The sequence below is a fragment of the Grammomys surdaster genome, unplaced genomic scaffold (genome assembly GCF_004785775.1).
Source record: "Grammomys surdaster isolate TR1022 unplaced genomic scaffold, NIH_TR_1.0 241, whole genome shotgun sequence".
Classification (NCBI taxonomy): domain Eukaryota; kingdom Metazoa; phylum Chordata; class Mammalia; order Rodentia; family Muridae; genus Grammomys; species Grammomys surdaster.
Genome location: NW_021604686.1, coordinates 2,624,861 through 2,645,322, shown reverse-complemented (window position 1 = coordinate 2,645,322; position 20,462 = coordinate 2,624,861). Strand labels below are relative to the sequence as shown.

General features: G+C 50.4%; 1 protein-coding gene across 2 annotated transcripts in view; it reads left to right on the top strand.

Annotated features, from left to right (window-relative positions):
* The window catches only part of Pml (promyelocytic leukemia), a 32,672-nt gene extending 12,852 nt beyond the window's left edge, over positions 1–19,820 (top strand). Inside the window, exons 3-9 of one of the 2 annotated variants that reach the window (XM_028774537.1) lie at positions 3,329–3,909; positions 4,929–5,062; positions 7,366–7,506; positions 8,091–8,346; positions 8,762–8,814; positions 16,673–16,823; positions 17,722–19,820. In XM_028774537.1, the coding sequence (XP_028630370.1) occupies positions 3,329–3,909; positions 4,929–5,062; positions 7,366–7,506; positions 8,091–8,346; positions 8,762–8,814; positions 16,673–16,823; positions 17,722–18,503 (2,098 nt within the window). In that variant the 3' untranslated portion in view covers positions 18,504–19,820. Of the gene's footprint in view, positions 1–3,328; positions 3,910–4,928; positions 5,063–7,365; positions 7,507–8,090; positions 8,347–8,761; positions 8,815–9,675; positions 10,889–16,672; positions 16,824–17,721 lie in introns of those variants that run through there. The other variant, XM_028774538.1, reaches the window with a different exon arrangement.
* The last annotated feature ends 642 nt before the right edge of the window (positions 19,821–20,462 follow it).

The window sequence follows — 20,462 nt, the reverse complement described above, 5'->3', positions numbered from 1 at the left end:
CTCTCTCTCTCTCTCTCTCTCTCTCTCTCTCTCTCTCTCTCTCTCTCAATTCTAGGGTAATCTAGTTATTTTTGCAGAGTGATTTCTTGTTGGCTCAGTAGCATTTTAGTTCATTCTTTTGCATATTTTGGGAGCAAATAACTATCCTTTTGCACTTCTGGAGACCCAGCTCTCTGCCTTGACCGAATCTAGGTTCTTGGCACAGGCGCCCATCTCACCTCTGCCTCTTTCATGGTGTCAAGCACATAGTATTTGCTCAAAGTGTCCCTCCGATGAAGAGGAAGAAGTCACTTGGCTCAACAGATCATTCCTGGGTCTAGGTGGCAGCCCCTCGATAGATTACCCCAATTTCAGGTCTACCCGTAGCCTTCTCAGAGAATTAGAGGCTTTGAAAGTTCAGTCCTCCAAATGGCAGGGACCCGAGGTCAAGCCTTTATCTGTTACAGCCTCCCCTCTGGTCCGTTGCCATTCACTTCAGTCAGGCACTATCTCTCTCTGGCTGACAGAACTCTGTTACTTACCTCAGACGCCCACGGCGGGGAGAGCTGCATACGTGGGGCCTAGCCTCTTACTTGAGCTCTCTGGGAATCCTCTGCTGGCTTGGACTAAGCCTCCAGTGTCTGAGGGAGCACTGAGGTGGTATCACTTTGAATGACCTGGGCAGGTTGAGAACTGCTGAGGCAGAGGACCAGGGTCTGACAGCTCTCTGTTGAGTTTCAGGTCATGCTGGTCTTAGTAACTTAGGCCAAAATGATGCCAGAAAGACCTTTCCCCAGATTTCAAGTGAGCATTTTCCTAACATCAGGGGTCGGGGGGTGAGAGTCAAATGTAGAATATCTCTGGAGAAGTAACTAAAAGTACTTTTCCTCTAACATTTAAAGCAACTGCCTTATAATGGTTAGGAGCGTGGGCCGAGGCTGCTGCCTGGTTTCTTCCTATTGCTTCGATAAGAAATCATCACAGACTCAGGGGTTTAAAACAATACAGCTCCCTCATCTTGTCTCTCTGGATTCTAGACATCTGAATTGGTTCTGAGATTAAATCAAAGTTCCAGCCGAGCTTGGCCCACTTGGCAGACTCCTGGGGAGACTCTGTTCTCTCCATTCGGTGCTGCCCCCCTCTACCCTGATACATGTTCCCTTCATCTCCAAAGCCAGGAAGAGAACATCACCCCAGCCTCTGCTCCCAGGTCCTCTCTCAACACCCCACTCCCACCTCTCTTCTTTCTCCTATTGCAACTCTTGATAACACCCAGATAGCTCACAACAATTTCTTAATTTTAAAATTCTATCAGAGCATTTTTTTTGTTTTGTTTGTTTTTTATTTCCATTTCCAGAGATTTATTTATTGTATGTGAGTACACTGTAGCTAGCTGTCTTCAGACACATCAGAAAAGGGCATCAGATCCCATTACAGATGGTTGTGAGCCACCGTGTGGTTGCTGGGAATTGAACTCAGGACCTCTGGAAGAGCAGTCAGTGCTCTTAACCCCTGAGCCATCTCTCCAGCCCAGCATTTTTAAAGACTGTATTTATTTTGTGTGTTTGGCCTGCATGCGTGTGTGTGTGTGTGTGTGTGTGTGTGTGTACCACGTGTGTACTTGGGGCCCACAGAGGTAAAAAGAGGACATCAGATCTGGAACTGGAGTTACAGATCACTGTGAGCCACAGTGTAGGTGCTGGGAATCAAACTGGGAACTCTGCGGGAGTATCAAGTGCTCTAAACTGCTGAGCCACCTCTGCGGCGCCTACAATTTCACAATTCTTAATTAATCACACAGGTATAGTCCCTTGACCTTGTAACATATTTTAAAACTAGATAGAATGATTAAAATAGATGCTGTGAAAGTCTCTGTTAGCCTATATATTAAATTGACTAGTAAAAATTATATATATTTATCATGTACACTATGATGCGGTGAAATACATTGTAAACTATCCCAACTGATTAGCATATTCATGACCTCACATCATTCATTAATATTTTACATGCATAAAATATTAAGAGAGATATACATTCATTGATCTGGCAGTCTGTTATTTGTACTATATTTCATAGAGAGAAGGGCATCCATATATTAGGCTGACTAACATGGATGCTATGTTATTAAATGACTGTTCATATCAGTCAAAAAATAAAAGAGAGAGGAAAGGAAGGAAGAAAATGCACAAGCAGGAAATCACTTGAGTGTTTGTTTAAAGGTAGCCTGCTGAACTAAACAGCTGTCTGTGTAGCTTTAAGGGAGCTATTTAAAAGAATATATTAGGTTTGTCCCTGTAGACCTAAAGGAATGTCCTGAATGAAAGAAGGGAAGTTACCAGGTGATTGTACTTTGATTTTTTTTTCAAAAAATATAATTTATTTAATATATATGAGTACACTGTAGCTGTCTTCAGACACACCAGAAGAGGGCATTAGATCCCATTACAGATGGTTGTGAGCCACCATGTGGTTGCTGGGAATTGAACTCAGGACCACTGGAAGAGCAGTCAGTGTCCTTAACCACTGAGCCATCTCTCCAGCCCTGGTTTTTATTTTTTAAGATCAAATATTACCTCTCTGCAATTTTGAGCTGTAAGTCTTGGCTTCTTCATCCGTGAAAGAGAATGATAAAAATATTGAAGTTAAATACTTGAAAGCATTTATGATAAATACTTTTAAATAGTTAAATAGTTAAAAGTATTAACGATAAAAGTATAAAACCAGTGTGGCATGTACGTCAGGTACTTCAGAGTTTGGATGTGGAAGAAGCCACAGCATATTCAACTAGGGCCTAAGTGGGTCAGAACTGGGATTAGGAGATATTAAGAAGTGGTGCGAAGTAGTTATTTCTCTTGTATGTGTCTGCATTGCTGCATCGGAGGAGGAATTGGTACTGTGGTAGGTTTTTTTTTAACATTTTTTTTTTCTTCCGAGACAGGGTTTCTCTGTGTAGCCTTTGCTGTCCTGGAACTCACTCTGTAGACCAGGCTAGCCTCGAACTCAGAAATCCGCCTGCCTCTGCCTCCCAAGTGCTGGGATTAAAGGCGTGTGCCACCACCGCCTGGCAACATGTATTTTTTTAATGTGTGTGTTTGCACATGTGCTACGGCACACTGTAGAGCTCAGTGGACAGCTTGCAGAACTTGGTTGTCTCCTTCGACCATATAGGACTTAGAAATTCATCTCAGGTTGTCAAAGCTGGCTGTTAGTACCTTTACTTGTTGAGCCATCTGTTTTTACCCTCTGGTATTTTATGGCTAGATCCGGTAGTATAAATCTATAGACACTGAGTGGGGAAAAAAAGCATAAACCGAGAAACAGTATTGTTGGTCTTCTGTCTCCGCAGCATCTACTGCCAGGGCTGTGCCAAGCCTCTGTGTTGCGCATGCGCGATCCTGGACCGCACCCACAGCCATCTCCAGTGCGAAATTAGTGAGGAGATCCAGCAGCGGCATGAGGAGCTGGGCACCATGACGCAGGCTCTGGAGGAGCAGGGCAGAACCTTCGACAGTGCCCACATACAGATGCGCACAGCCATAGGCCAGCTGGACCATGCACGCGCAGACACCGAGCAGCAGATCCGTGCACGCGTGCAGCAGGTGGTGGAACATGTGCAAGCTCAGGAGCGTGAGCTGCTCGAGGCCGTGAACGTGCGCTACCAGCGCGACTACCAGGAAATAGCTGGCCAGCTGCGCCACTTGGAAGCTGTGCTGCAGCGCATCCGCACTAGTGCAGTGCTGGTCAAGAGGATGAAGCTCTACGCCTCCGACCAGGAGGTGCTGGATATGCATGACTTTGTGCGCCAGGCACTCTGCCGCTTGCGCCAGGAGGAGCCCCAGAACCAGAAATTCCGGCTGCGCACTAGCGGCTTCGAGGAGTTCAAGTTGTGCCTGCAGGACCTCATCTCCTGCATCACCCAGAGAACAGGTAAAGGTTGAGACCATGCTCATAGGCAGCGGGTTTGTCATTTAAAGGCTCCTTGTGCTTCACAGCTGCCCCCAGGGGAAGGCAAAGCAGAAAAGATGATCTCCGTTTGATAGATGAAAGACAAGTATCAGCTCTGATACTTGACAGAATGAGAGGATATGGTGATCTGGTGTGGAGGCACTTTGGAAACTTCTAAGACCACGGAGTAGATGTGACTTGTGAGCCTTGAGACTGAGATGTCATTGGGGCCCACTCCAGGCCTTCTATGCCCAGGAAAAAGCGAAGTCAATTGGTCTGTAAGGTTAGAAGAGGGGGAAACTCAGAAAACCTAGCTGTGGGGTGTTTGGTCAGACACTGAAAGGAAGAATTCCCCTAGAAAAAAGCAGTCATCTGTCAGCTTCTAGGTCTTAGAGCCTCTGTTATAGAAGTGGCGGGCCAGTTCCTGACCTCAAGTGTTGTCTTGTCCAACTGGGAGAGGATCCCGGGCCACGTCACATAGCTAGAGACATGCTTGGCTCTGAATCAAAATCCAGGAGCTGTGTCCTGAATGAGCATCAAGTGACATTGAGTGGCTTTCCAGACAAAGACCATGACTACACATTTACACCTTCAGGGTTTTTGTTTAAATCTTTAAGCTGGGACTTTGGTTGTGAGCAACTGTTGAGGGGTACCCCTCTTGGCTCCAGGCAGGTTCCAAGGATACGAGGGCTCCCTCCTGGACCACATGAGCCATGAGCTCATAAAGATACGGTCCTAGAATGGAGATGGATTTCTATCTTCCCTATCTAGGCAGTGAATGGTTCCCTGGGGATGCAAAGATGTGCACTTGGGGTTTAAAGCCAAAGGTATCACCAGGTGCTACTCCCCCACCCCCACCCCATTCTATTTGTGTTTATGCCTACAGCAGTCAACTCCAGCCCCTCTGAGGCATCAAGGACTTCCTCTCTGGTACTGTCCCAGCTAAGAATTCTTACTGGAGTGTTCTTGTATTCTCTGTTTTGTGTCCCCCCACCCCCTAGATTCAGCTGTAGCTAAGAGAGCCAGCCCAGAGACAGCCAGCATTCACTCAGAGGCAGCCAGCACTCACTCAGAGGTTGCCAGCACTCAGACAGAGGCAGCCAGCACTCCTGAGGACCCGACTGACCTTGAGCAGGTAAGAGGGGTTTGATGTGTGAGGAGAGGACGTAGGGCACAGCAGGCAGATGCTTGGGAGTCCTGACCTCCTATGACTGGAGGGAGAGCGCCTGAGAGAGGGCAGCAGGTGACTGCACTGGAGCTCTCAGGAGGAGAGGGGCAGGGTTCCTAAATGCCCGAGTAGCTCTTGATGGGCCCTGAGCCAGTTCAGGAAAGGTCAGGTCTAGCGCTGGGCAGGTGGTGAAAGTACAGTATAAACAGCGGCCCTGTTGGGTGTGACACAGGATATATCTGAAGCTCACACTGACTGACTCAGCCATTTTCTGGGGCTGGCATAGACGGACCTCCAGTCCCACGAACATGGTTTTTAGATTTAAGGCTAACAGAGCTCAGTCCCACAGATTTCAGGGCCATCATATACCTAAAAAACTAATTTCTCAGGATTGGAAAATACCCTTAGATAATCTCATGTTGGCATTCCCTCTGCTGTTTCCTTGACTCGGTGGCTTTCATGCTCATGCTTTTGGGAACAGGAAGTTCATCCATTCTTGAGGCAGTACTTCCTGTTCTGATTGCTCTGAGTGCTTCTCAGGCATCCTTTTCTTTCTCTTTCATCAGCACTCATCGGCATGGCTTCCCTGCAGCAGGATAAGCTTTCTCAGTTCCTTCCTGTGCCTGACATCTTTCCCCTCCCCAACTTGGTCACTATTGTGTGTGGCTGCAAGTCAAGATATGGGCCCAGGACCAGACAGATCTTCTGGTGGGCAGCAAGGGTATTAAACCTTTCTAGCTTTGCCTTGGGGTGAGCCTCTTACAGGGATGTAGTTAAGACTCAAAGAGACTCAGCTGTGAGGTAGTTTGAACCTGAATTTGGGCAGCAGTCTCTTCCACAAAACTTCCTCATTTTCACCGTGGTTGTCACCTGGGGCCTGAGGCTAGGACTCAGGAAAGAAGTGGGTAGCTGTGTGTGGGAGCAAAGGTCATATGAGGGTGAGAAACGGCTGCCAGCCAGTGCTGTCAGGAGAGGCAGCTCTGCGGACACAGCACTGCCCTCCCCCAAGCCTCCCTCCACCTTACTACCCTCTCCTTCTTCAATGCTGGCGAGTGTTGTGTTGAGGGAACAGAAGCAGAAGCACCCAGCCTTGCCTACAGGGAGTTCCTGGCCTGTGTATAACAAGAGCCTTTTATATGCCAGCAACTGCAGAGCCGGAAAGGCAAAAATAAGATGGTTAAACTTCCTGCTCCTGTTCTGAAGATCGAATACCTGGGGCTTGGAGCTTGGCAGACAGGTGCTTTACCACTGGGCTTCCTGCCCGGCCCCATGCATGGTTTGCAGTTGAACATCTACCTTCAGAACTTTTGAGGCAGTACCTAGGAGTAGAATTGGTAAGCCATGTGGTAATTCTTTCATTAAAAAAGAAGATTTATTTACTTTTATGTATATGAATTTTTTGCTTGCATGAGAGTGTACCATATGGGTGCAGTACCTGCAGAGGCCAGAAGAGGGCATCAGATCCTCTAAACCTGGGGTTACAGGTGGTGACGAGCTGTCGTGTGGGTTCTGGGAACTGAACCTGGCTCCTTTGCAAGTGAAGCCAATGTTCTTAACCACTGAGCCATCTCTCCAGCTCTCTTTTCACCATTCGAGGAGCTGCTCCTGCTTCATTTAGAGATAGAGACACAAAACCCTGAACACCAAGTCTGACATAGAATAGTAAGCAAACTAGTATTTTATTCATTAGGCATCCATGCCTCCCTCACTACTGGGTCTCTGTAAGTACTAGATACCCTTCTAGGCATGGTGATAGCATTTCGCACATTTCGTCCACATCGCCATATGAAGCAAGCGTTATTATTCCATTTTATGGAGGGAGACTGAGGGCATAGTGAGTTTTAAGTAATGCCAATTTGTGTAGTAGCTACTAGATAGAGTTAAGACTCAGGGGTCAGGCAAGCTCCTAGGAGGCTGACCTCAGAGTTCCTGACTGCTGCACCTCTATTGCTGCCGAGGGAAGTGCTGGTTTCAACAGCAAGCAGCTTGTCTCTAGAGGCATGCAGGCTAGGCTGATTGTCAAGCATGTTCTGAGGAACTGGGCACCATGGTCCTTGATGTATCTTCCTGCCCTGTCAGGACACACACAGATTGAAGGGGTGCTTGGGTACCTGCATCCCAAGGTTGGAAGGAGGTGACATCATGGAGAGTTTGGTAAGAATTCCTTGTCCCAGGGAGCTCTTCATTTGGGACCAAGAAGCTTACACCCGAGGCAGGTTGTAGGCTCAGGGTCTGCTCATTTCTGACTTCCTGGTTACCTCATTTTACAGCCCAAAGAAGTGCAGAGGGCACAGGCTCAGGCCCTGGAGCTGTCTAAGACCCAACCTGTGGCGATGGTGAAGTCAGTGCCTGGAGCACACCCTGTACCAGTGTATGCCTTCTCTATGAAAGAAGCCCCCACCTACAAAGAGGTAAGCCTCCTACTCAGCCCTGCCTCAATCTGAAAGGCTTTGACTTCGGCCAACAGTGAGGTGTGATTGGATAAGAATCTGGCCTTTCTAAGGCCTCTATCTGCTCCATATTCTCCATTGCTCTGGGTTGCTCCCCTAGGAAGCTTGAGCCACTCTCAGCCTAGCTGGGATGCTGAGGCAGCCAAAGCTAGGAGACCAAGCAAGACTGTTGTACAGCAGCCATGACCAGTGCGCACGGCAACCTGAGAGAGCCTCCTGTTTGCAGAGACATGCTTAGTATGGCCAAAAGAATGGGAGGGGAAGCCGGGCGGTGGTGGCGCACGCCTTTAATCCCAGCACTTGGGAGGCAGAGGCAGGCGGATTTCTGAGTTCGAGGCCAGCCTGGTCTACAGAGTGAGTTCCAGGACAGCCAGAACTACACAGAGAAACCTTGTCTCGAAAAACCAAAAAAAAAAAAAAAAACCAAAAAAAAAAAAAAAAAAAAGAATGGGAGGGGAGACATGCCACAGACCCCTGGCACTCAGCTCAGTGTCTCAGCAACGCCAGAGGCACCCACATCACCTCTGTAACTCTCCACTCCTCAGGAGGCTTCTCAGACATCCAGCCCCATGAAGAGGAAGTGCTGTCACCCAGATTGCTCCAGGAAGCTCATCAAGATGGAGTCCACAGAGGAGAATGAGGACAGGTGGGACACAGGCTCCCCTGAGCAGCCTAGACCCAGCACTTCCAAGGCCTCACCTCCGCATCAGGATGGGACTTCCAGACCTGAGAGCACCGTCCCTGAAAAAGAGAACCCCCTGCCTATCAACAATCATGTTACCAGTAACACAGGAGAAACAGGTAGGAGGAGTAAGCAGGGGGACACCTGTATAAGACTGTCTTGCTGCCCTCAGTCATCTGGAACACCCCAGGCCCCACCTCCACATTCTGATCCCACCTGGGCACTCAAAGCCACCAGGACTCCCGTGTCCAAGTTGCTCTGAGCAGCCACTGAATATGGCACCAGTAGTTTACCCTGTACTTTGCTATGATTCCAGTGTGGGACACCCGAGGGGCTACCTCCTTCCCTCCAAAACTGCCAATGCCAGTCTCTGTGCTCTGGGGACATAAACACTCCATCTCCTCCTAGCACACACAGGACAGGGCATCCACCATCCCCAGACCATTGGCTTACAAGGATTCTCCTGGAATTCACCCCAGCCAGTGGACCCCAGGAAAGATTTAATGTTGCCACCCCCCTCTCTCTCCATTTCAGAGGAGCGCATCGTGGTAATCAGCAGCTCAGAGGACTCAGATGCCGAGAATATGGTGAGTTGCTCGGAGTTCAGCCTAGCTAGGACTTCTGCCTCCCCTTGTTCTGGGTCCCAAAGGCCACAGCCACAGCAGGGGACTCTCAGGCTCACCTGGCACCTGGGAAATTTCCCGGCATGGCAATAAAACCTAAGCCGTACCAAGGACAGTCTGCATGTACTAGCTGTATGCTTATTGCATGCTGGCCCTCTTACTGCACTGGGCAAGAACACTTCCGCAGTGCTTGCTGGCTACTCGCTCCAGGCCCTGGTTATCCTCTGTAATATCTTCTAGATCTAGAAGCTTCTCTAGAGCTTCCTTGTGTATTTTCTATCTGGTAAGTGCTCCATGAGGAAAGCTGGACAAGAGTTCATTTCCTGGTTAATCAATGAGCCGGGTATTGTGGTGACACACACCTTTAATTCCAGCATTTGGAGGCAGAGGCAGGTATGGTTCTCTGTGAGTTCAGTTCAAGGCCAACCTGGTCTACAGAGTGAGGAGTTCCAGGACAGCGAGGGCTAGGTAGAAGATTTTGATTGAAAAGCAACACCATGTCCAGGCGGTGGTGGCGCACGCCTTTAATCCCAGCACTTGGGAGGCAGAGGCAGGCGGATTTCTGAGTTCGAGGCCAGCCTGGTCTATAGAGTGAGTTCCAGGACAGCTAGAGCTACAGAGAGAAACCCTGTCTCAAAAAAACCAAAAAAAAAAAAAAAAGAAAAGCAACACCATCAAAGTCAGTCAATGAAGGTTAGTGATAGGTAGAGTGTGCCCACAGGTAACAAATAACGGACAAGGGATGTCTTATTTACTTTTCTATTGCTGGGAGAGACACCAATGCAAAGGCATCTTATAGTAGAAAGAGCTTATTTGCGTTTGTAGTTTCAGAGGGTCAGTCCATGATCATCATGGCAGGGAGCTTGGCAGCAGGCAGCAGGCATGGTGCCAGAGCCAAGAACTCACATCCAGTCCACAAACACAAGTTACAGAGAGAGCTGCTAACTGGGAATGACGGACGTAGACTTCTGAAACCCCAAAAGTCCACTGCCAGTGACCCATCTATTCCAACAAAGCCACACCTCCTAATCCTTCCCAAACAGTTCCATCAACTGGGGTCCAAGGATTCAAACATGAGCTTCGGGGGAACATTCTCACTCAAACCATCACAGAAGCCCTATGCAAGATTTTACTTCATGTTAGAAAACTTCTTTCGAGGCATCTTATAATGAAACCGATGACTCTTCTGGACCTGAAGGCATGTCATCAGAGACTAGGCTGTAAAGTGTCCAGGGAAAGCAAAGCACGAGAGTAAGAGGTTAGACTGGAGGTCCCTGTGGTACCCAAGCTCACAGTCTGAGATTCCGTATTGGAGAGTGTACAGAGCGTGTACAGAACCCTCATTAGCAGCACACGCCTCCGCGATGAGCACCTGAAGAACCTCCCACCTATGTTGGAACTCCCAACCCACCAGGACCTGCTGTCTACCGAGTTGGTCTTCCCATCATCCCACTGAGCAGGCTCTGACTCTGATCCTTCCAGCCAGCTAACCACACTTGCCAGAAGTATGCTGCCGTGCTCTCTCAGATATGAATTTTCTCACAAAGCAAGGGGAGCCGCCTGCCTTCATCATGCCCTCTGCTGGATGCACAGACCCTTCCAGTCACTTGGAAACTGTCTCCAGGGCTTCCCCAGTTTTCACTAGTGGCTTTGCAACTTACTCTTTGTCCCTTGCTTCTCCATGGCATCTCAGCCTGAAGCATCTTCCATGAGTGATGCTCAGGAAGCAGGTCCCCCACCCCAGAGATTCTAGCAAAGCCCCCATGGAGAATCCCCAAGTTCAAGGCCCTCCTTGAAGTCTTTGAAATTTCACTACTACCAACCTACCCAACCAAGAGGCTACATGACTACCAGTCCAAGCCTGGGCCCCCTATCATATCAGCCTCTGAGAACCTGAGTTCTTCCCTCCTCCATGCCTGCTGGCCACCCCATCCCACTCTGCAATCTTATGGCCGGATATCCCTATCCAGAGATGCAGAGAATCTGTCCATCCCAAAGCCTGGCAGGGATGACTGCTCAATAAATACTTTAAATAATCTCCATTGTGAACCCTTTTTCCCATGGCCATCAGATCCCGGGCAGGATTGTCCCTGCAGGGCCGTCTGTCTTCTCCATGAATGGAACTTAGCTGTACTCTGGGGAAGCCCATGGCTCTCTTCCTTCCACACTATGAGCATCCAAAGTGGAAAGCAGGGCAAGACCTGGACTATTATAGTCCCTCACTGATGGATTTGAGGTCCAGCTCTTAGTGTCTCAGACATCTGCCCACCTCCCTTCTCATGGAGGATAGATAGGACCATCTGTCCACCTCCCCTTAGATTTCTTCTTCCCCTTCATGTCTTGTTTTCTTCCTGGTTGATTTCAACATCCCCCATCTGGCCTCCACTCCTTGACAACGTAAGGATCTTCAGCCTGTCAGTCACTTCAGCTGGCAACCAACCAACCACATGGCCACACCACGTACCTCAACACCATCTCTAAGTGTGGACTGCTCTGACTCAGACCAGAGCCGTGAGCTCTGAAGTCTGCCACCACCTCCTACCAGCTCTCCCTTTTTCAATCCTCTCATGGAGATCTGCTGGCAGAACCAACCACAGGAAGAGTCAGGACCCTGTTGACTCTCTGCTGCCCCCTGGCGACTTGTTAGAGAAAAGCCACACAGGAAGGCAAACATCTAAGGACTTCTGGTCATGCCCTCCTGTTTTCATGTGGCTCCTGGGGGACACTTCTTCTCTGAGCTTCATTCTGATCCTCCCTCTAACCTGTTGACTGTACCTTCTGCTCCAGGGAGGGAACAGAAGCCCTTTTGGCGGGGTGGGAATGGTGATCATCTGCTACCTAATTACAGATTTGCCTGCTGTCAGCGATTGCCTTCATCTGCCACGTCTGCTTCTAAGACCCACGCTTGAGTCCTGGCCCAGCCCATGCCTTGTGAGAAGCCTCACTCTTATCACCTGCTCCCCCACACCTGTGTCTTCTGATGCATCCACTTCCATCTTGCTGGTCACTGCCTGTTCCCTGCTTTCCCCTTGGTCTATGTCTCTCATCCTACTTTCTGCATCTCCTCACCATGCCTACAACATCAGCACTAGAGAAGCTCCAGGCCTCTCAGCACCGCAGTCCTGGACAGTCCATAGCATCCCTGACCAGGTTGGCCTCTCCCAGAAGTCTGTTTCTCTTTGTATTTCTGGGTACCCCATTCCAGGTCTCCTTGCTCTTGTAAAGGTTGGCATTCTGGCTTTCTTCTGGACTCTCTTTTCCCCTATACTGTGTACAGTCTCTGGGTAAGGGCAGCCCGCTCTGACTAGTTGTTGCCTAGAAGGAGCTGATACCCGTGCTTGCTCCTGCCTGCTAGACCAGAATGCCAGGGCCTTCCAGCAGCTTTACCTACAGCCCCATGCGTACTGTGCACATTTTCTCTGTCTCTCGCCTTGGTTTATCAATCTACCCTCTGCAGCGGTGCCTTGCTGAGAGCAGGGCACCTCTTGTAACTGTTTCTCACCTGTAGCCGGAATTTGATCCTTGCCTTTCCGTAGCTTATATTCTTCTGTTACCTGGACATTTCTTTCTTATCTCATCACCTTTGATAGTATTCAAGCTACTGGCCCTGGATGGAATTGGAAACCCAGGAAGGAACAGTGGAGAAAAGTATTGCAGTGGTTTCCCTGAACATTGTGCAGCACTGTAGCAGGTGGGGAGAGGACAGTGAGCTGTGACCAGCAGTGGGTTATCAGGATCACCAAAGGAGGAGGGAGATAACACATTTCAGGTTAGGAAGAGGTGAGCACTACCCACTGTGCAGAGCAAGCGGGGTAGGGGTGGGGGGCAGAAGAGTCCATTGCTTTAGTGTCTGTATGTAAAAACTAACCATTACAGAAGTCCCAAATTTAAAAATAAACTAAACCCTTCATGCCTTTCACTCCTGTCTTCCAGGACCCTTACAAACCCCTGAGACACAATAGCACACCTCCTCACAAATCTCCGCTTTGCAGTTTGGAGAGACAGTGTTCCAGGGTACCCATCCCTATCTCTTCTCTGTAGGACCTTTGTTTTGCTTTATAACGAGGGGGCTATTCTATAGTATTGTCCTGCTGAAGTGCAACCTTTCCCAAATGAGACAGCAGGGGTAGGCATCAGCATGGCCTGCATCTATGTTGGTCACAAGACTCCCCTGTCCCAGGGGAGAGACTGCGCAAGGACGGATGTTTTGCAAGAGCTCATCCTGCTGGAGGAGGCAGCAGGGCATCAGATTTAGAGACAAGTCAAGTCCTAGTCTCTTGTAGAGTCCATGGGAGAAAAGCTGTGTTTAAGCCCAGGAAAGATGGGTGGGTCCTGCACCTAGCCAGGGCCACTGTTTGAAGAGTCTTGCAGCAGAAGAGATAGGTATTTTTTATGACAGATGACCAGAGACCTTGACAGTATCAGGAGCAAGCAGAAACGGGCAGCCTGTGGCAGACCCATTAAGGATGACAGGCAGAAGAAGGGAGGCCCATAAACAGCAGCTGGCGCAGAGATGCCACCATGGTACTGATGAGCGTGCACGTCAGAGAACGTGAGGCAGGTGCCTGGCTGAGAAGGTGGGAACAGTTTACTAAGAGCAGAGCTTTGTGCAGAAGGGCTGGAGCAGCAGGCAGTAGGGTCATAGTGGCCGATTACACGGCCTAGTTTGCTAATATCTGTGCCTTGTCTCCAAGGCCTTCAAGAGTGCTAGAAGTTTGTGTCTGTAAACCCCAGAGACCCATGTGTCTCACTAAACTGAGCCCAGCTATAGCTGAAACTTAGACTTATTCTTCATGATCACAACTCTTGCTGAGTGAGCATCAATGGAAGATTCTAGATGGCTCCTCAAGCTAAATGCTGGTTTCCCAAAAAGAGTTGACTTGTGTCTGTTCAGCTTGTCATCAAACACGGACTGAATGCCCGTGTAGAACAGAGGTTCTCAGGCCCGGCTGTGCACTGGGGACTTGAAGCAACTGCACATTGCTGGATCCCACCCCATAGGTTCTAATTGAACAGTCCCATGAACAGCCAGCCTGGCCCTCCTATGCCCCCAAGGCCTAGCCAAAATCAAGCACGGCTGAACTGGGGGATTCAGTTGCATGTCTGTGTGACAGGAATGTTCATTTGTTTTGCAGGAAGTGACATTTAAGTGGATGTGATACAGGAAGGACCAGAAAGGCTGGCTCTCACCTCCGTCAGAGAACAGGGAAGGGAAGAGAGCTTATGGCCCATGGTTGTGGGTAAATAGCCAAGGTGGTGTCCCGGAGGCTTTCCACGCAACAGGTCCCCCAAACAGGAGAAAGTCTAAGGTTCCAGAGGCTGGAGGCTTTGGCGGTGGCAGGCCCCAAAGACACGAGAAAGTCCTTGGTTCCAAAAGGATTTATTTTCATGGCGGATGGTAGATGGACCCCCCCACCCCCAACTCAGGGCAGACTTGAGTTAAATAGGGAGGGAGAGAGGGAGAGGGTCTGGGGAAGAATGCTTAATTGGCTCCGCCCTCTGGCCTTCATTAGTATGTAAATCTCTCTAGGGCCTGAGGCCTGTAGTCACGCCCTCTTCCTGTGCACTTTGGGAGGGGCTGTAATGGCCTACGTGACTGAACAATGTAGGTCCATGGAGGCTGCGAGTCAGGATCCTGGGTTCTGGTGACATGGCCGAACACCTGCCGTTTCTCCCTTGGAATCTCGGGGTTCCAGGCCCATGCCCAGCCAAGAACCAAGATACCCTTATGCAGTCCCACACATGGTGACACCAAGTCCCCCATCCTGTTCCTTGGTCTCTTCACCATCTCACTCCACAGTGTTGTCGTTGTTGATGATGTTGTTTTTGTTTAATGCTTTGGCCTTCTCTTTGCTGGTCTCACCCCTGTCTGCATGAACTCTCTCTTCTCAGCCCTATTCTCTTCTGCCTCCACTTCTCTTTCCCCCCACAACAAGCAAGTTTCTTAATTTTTTTCAGTCTCTCCCTCCTTCCTTCCTCCCCCTTCACACCTAGCTATTCTGACATTTGGAATAAGATGGAGGAGTGAGGGCTTCTGCTGTGACCAGAAACCCCTGATTGCTGAGCTAGGAGGAAAAGACACTGGTCCAGATGCTCTGTATGTCCTTCCTATAGACTCTTTTTTTTTTTTTTTTTTTTTTGGTTTTTCGAGACAGGGTTTCTCTGTATAGCCCTGGCTGTCCTGGAACTCACTCTGTAGACCAGGCTGGCCTCGAACTCAGAAATCCACCTGCCTCTGCCTCCCAATCCTATAGACTCTTGTCCTTTGAAATGTCTTGCTTAAATGGTCCATTACTACCAAGCTGGTTTGAGAATAAGAGAAGAGGTGAATAAGGAGTTTACAGCCGTTTAGCTTAAGTACATGGTGTTCCAGTGAGACCAGCCTCTGCCATAGTGTATGGCAGTTCCTGGGGACGGGGAGATGTGGCTGTGTCCGGGCTAAAAGACAGACCCTGCCTTTCCTCAGAGGAAAGAAAGGGGGCATCCTGTTAGTGAGACACCCACGGGTTCCCTCAGAGAAGGCAAATCTAGAAATGAGGTTTCTTGCCATAATTGAAGTGGTGTGAAGCCGAAGGCAGTAACCAGCAGGTAGAACTGTGCACTCTCCGGGTGTCCTGCTCTGAAGACTGCCTTCAAGGCCTGAAGAGACATCGCCAGAAGGAAAGAGTCAGGTGGAAGCACTGGGAGGCCACAAAGGTGCTTTTGCAGTAGTGTTTGAAGTGAGAAGATCAAGAAGAGGCAGCCCATGTTTCATGTCACTGGTAGAAGAATTGACGGGGCCAGTGGTGCTCTTCAGCACCTGGCGAGGGAGAACCCAGACCAAAAAAGGACATAGCCAAGGTGGCTCAGCTCTGCCTACCGGTCCAAGTGTGAGGATAGACATTACGAGTCTAAGCACAGAAACCCAGAGCAAAAGTACAGGCCCTGGAGGCCACGCCAGAAAATGACCGGATTCTCCTGTGGGGAAGAGAACAGTCTACGGCCCTTAGCTTGCAACTAGGAAGACACCTCCAGAAAGGTCCTCACGGGGAAGGAGAAGCAGTGTGGGGTGTCTGGGTGCGAGGCAGGCTGGGAGGAAGTTGGGGTGCCTGATTGCAGAACTACAAAATCAAAACTGAATGGAAAGTAGCCTCCTTCAGGAGAGCCCAGCCCTGGTTAGTTTTCTAGTGAGCAACACAACTTCTTTTGGCTGCAGGTTTGTGGAAAGCAAGTGTTTTGGAAGGATGGATGATAAACACCATGGCCCAAAGCCACTAATTTCAGGTTACAGCTTGTAGTCTATCATCCAGGGAAGTCGGGACAGGAACCCAAGGCAGGAACTGATTCGGGATCTATGGAAGAATACTTTTTACTGGCTTGCTGCTCCTGGCTTGCTCAGCCTGCTTCCTTATACACCCAAGGACCATGTACCTAGCGATGGCTACGCTCTCAGTGGGCTTTGCTTCTCCACATCAATCACTAATTACAGAAGGAGGCATTCTCCCACACTGTGGCTCCCCCTTCTCAGATAACTCTAGCTTGTGTCAAGTTAACAAAACCAATAACCAGGGATGTTAACTCTCGCTGCAGCCAGAGGCGTTCTCCAGAAGCCACAGCCCTGGCTCTCACGTGTGCGACCCTTACGTGTGACAACATAACACGTCCAGTTCACACCTGCATATGCCATTTGTGCATCCCCACTAATCCCCCCCTCTCCTGTGCACAGAGAGCCGGGTACCATCCCTCCAGCCTCCTGTGTGCACACTTGCTCTAGAGTGCCGACCTGCCTGGCCTTGGACCCTCAAGGCCTCTGAACTGACCTGTTGGCTTCTTTGTGTTGCAGTCCTCCCACGAGCTGGACGATAGCAGCAATGAGTCCAGCGGCATCCAGCTGGAGGGCCCTAATTCCCTCAAGGCCTTGGATGAGAGCCTCGCTGAGCCCCGCTTAGAAGACAGGACCCTGGTTTTCTTTGACCTCAAGATTGATGATGAAAGTGGGTTCCCCAAGACCTATCCTACCTCTTTATAGCTTAGTCTCTGAGTCCCCAGGGAAGATGCAGGTAGAGCCACCTCTAAGGCTCTGACCAGCCCCTAGCCAGCTGTGACAGCCAGGTGGACAGAGGACTCTGACACACTTGGGATGCCAAGGGTTACCGTATCTGCCTGAGTGGAACCAGGACATGAGAGGGAGACATGAACCCCACAGATTCACTTCTGACAAAACCTCTGTGGAGAGGCTGGGAACAGTGTGTAGGCCATTGTTGACAAGTGGCTGTGACCACACATTTCCCAGAACAGGGCCCAGCTAGCCCACCAGCGGATACAAGGGGAGGCCTGCAGAACCCCGGTCACAGAGAGTTGTGACTTCTCCTGGAAGCCCCTAGTCTTCCCTCTGTCACCCTTGCTCTGGCCAACAGATATGGGCCCGATATTGAGGTTAACCCAGCCAGCTAGAATCATCAGGTATTTCCATAGCACAAAAAAAGCCATCTTTGGGCTTCAGGAGGAGTCTCTGGGCCATGTTCTTAAGGGATACAGCCCAGGACTGATCCAGCAGAGACTGAAGGGGTTGGAGGTGGAAACAATAATAGACGGCTGAGAAGAAACACTCCGGGGTCTCTGTTGGAGGTGGAGGCTGAGAAAATACAAAATGGCCAGAATCCTAAGGGTTGGGCAAACTCCAGGACAGGAGGGATAGGAAGAGCAGGGCAGGCGAGCCATCTCTGCCCTCCAATCAGAGCCAGGCGAGAACTACATATGGAAGATAGTTGGTTCCTGCCAGTCAGCTTCAAGGTGGGATTTCTAGACAGTGGGTCAGCAGCCCGATCCCTTGCACCCGCCCCAGCACCTCCTGAACCCTGAAACCTCACCCTGCCCTTCTTTCCCGCCTAGCCCAGAAAATTAGCCAGCTGGCAGCCGTGAACCGGGAGAGCAAGTTCCGAGTGCTCATCCAGCCCGAGGCCTTCAGTGTCTACTCTAAGGCCGTCTCCCTGGAGACGGGGCTACAGCATTTCCTCGGCTTCCTCACCTCCATGCACCGTCCCATCTTGGCATGTCCTAGGCTGTGGGGGCCCGGACTCCCCATCTTCTTCCAGGCCCTGAATGATATTAACAAACTGTGGGAATTCCAGGAAGCCATCTCAGGTTTCTTGGCTGTGTTGCCCCTCATCCGGGAACGCATACCGGGCGCCAGCAGCTTCAAACTTAGGAACCTAGCCAAGACCTACCTGGCGAGAAACATGAGTGAACGGAGTGCCCTGGCTGCTGTTCTGGCCATGCGAGACCTGTGCTGCCTCCTTGAGATCTCCCCAGGACTGCGGCTGCTCCAGCATATCTACTCCTTCAGTAACTTGCAGTGCTTTGCTTCCCTGCAGCCCCTAATTCAGGCAAATGTCCTGCCGCCGCCTGAGGCCCGCCTCTTGGCCATCCACAGTGTGAGCTTCCTGGAATTGCTGACTGCGTACCGTAGCAACCGGCAAGAGGGCTTGAAGAAGTATGTCCGCTATCTGAGCCTGCAGACCACCCCGTCATCGACTTCCACCCACGTTGCCCAATTCCTGCAGGCTCTGAGCACCTACCTGGAAGGACTGTTGGAAGGCCATGACCCTGCTGGGGTAGAAGGCAATGCTGCTTCTCTGTCTGGCAGAGCTGAAAATAAGGGATGCCTGGCCTAGCTGCTTAGCACAGAGGGAGGGGCATCCCTGAGCCAGGCTCCACCCTTTGCTACATTCCCAGGCCCTGATCATTTAGTTCAGAACAGATATCCTTTCTCTGGGACCAAACTCCCTTTCTCTAAAATTCCTGCAGCAGACACCAAAGGCACCCCAGACTTAGACCTCCCTTCTAGAAGCAGAACCAGGAAGGCTTGCACAAAGAAGGCATGGCCTCTGGGCTCTCAAGTGCCCTAGTCACCACCTACCACTACCACGGGTGGCCTTGAAGCTCTCCCTGGATGCTCAATCCAAGTCCCAAGTGACCTGCTGATGGCCCACTTTAAGGTGGCACCGGCCGCTGTACCAGCAGCCCCACGAGCACGCAAAGTGCCTTTCGAACCAAATTGCCCTCACGAATTTGGGTTTTCTTGGCCCCAACTGACGAGAGGCTAACCGCGTTCAATTTTATTTTTCTTAAAGTACTTTTGTTCCGAGGGGGCCTTCCCGCAGCAGAGAGACAGGAAGTGTTGCTCCATTCACACCCATTTCCACACGCTGACCCTTCAGACTTTTTGTTCATTAGGCCACCTGTTCAGCCCTTCCACGGGACATCCAGAGGAGCACGGGCATCTCGAGCTTGGGAAGGGTTTTACCGAAGGTCTCCAGAATCAGGCTCTGTGGAGCAGGGCCTATAGTGTCAACAGGTTCTCCCGGTGGTTCTCTATGCTTAATTCGGAGCAACATTGTTGCCTCAGACCACACATCCCCCACAGAGGGAAGCTGAGAACCCCCCTGGCCATGCACGTTGAGTTCAATTAGGAAAAGGCCAGAACTCCAGCGTTCTGTGCGATGGCTGGCCTGCGGTATTACCTCAGTCCCCAGCCGGCTCTACTGTCCTGGGCTTTCAGGGTTGGGCAGCAGGCTACTGGAGCACCCTTAAGATGCATCCTTACCCTTGGACCCCAGCTCTCATTCTGAGCCTTTGCTCCCTGACCTTACGGCCATCTTGGAGGTCAGTTGTTCCCTGTGGTTGTCTGAACTGCTATTGCTGTTCATCTCCCTCCCTGAGCCATTCCCTGCTTGCTCCTAGGGTGTCTTCCAGACAGCCCAGAGTGCCAGTCTTGGCAGCCTCCACTTTGATACGGGCGATGCCTGCCTGCTCACACCTCTCAGTCATCCTAAGGGTGTTCTAAGGGAGAGGTTCTCAACCTTCCCAGCGCTGCAACCCTTTAATACAGTTCCTCATGTTGTGGGGACACCCCCCCCCCCGCAGCCATAGCGTCATTTTGTTGCTACTTCACGACTAAGTTTGCTAGTTAATAAATTGTAAACATTTGGGATGGAGAATATCTGATATGCGACCCCCATGAAAGGGTCGTTTGGCCCCCAAATGGGTCATGACCAACAGGTTGAGAATGGCTGCTCTAAGGCATTCTGTAGAAACTCATTCCTTCCACAGTAAGGCTGAGCTCTGGAAACTCCATTAGAGTTGGTTCTGGGTGGGGATAAGGATGGGAGAGGAAAGGAAGTTGAGACCCTTGCCTGGCTGTACTGGCAAGGCAGTGCTGGGGCCATGCCTCACACCTTGCCCTCAGCCTGTCCCTGAACTAAACAGGGCCCACTGAGTCCCAGCCTCAGCAGGCTGCTTGTCTTCAGCTGATGATGGATTAATGACAGAAGGAAGCCCCGCCCCCATCACTGCTGCCACAGCCTTTAGCAAACGTGTGAATCCTGAAACCCTAACGTTTCTCACAAACTCCTACTCCCTCCTTCCCTAGAGGAGCCTTTGAGCTGCCTCTTTCCTGGGTACAAAAGGCTCTCCCAGGCATAGGTGAGCAGGTAGTTCCCCAACTTGGCTTTGAGGAGTCTTTTGGAGTCTGACAGAGCTGAGCATATCTCTTTGTCCAGAGCTAAGGACATTAATCTTCTATTTCAAGTTGGGAAACCCAGGTGGACTTTCCTCAGGATGGTTTCCAAAGG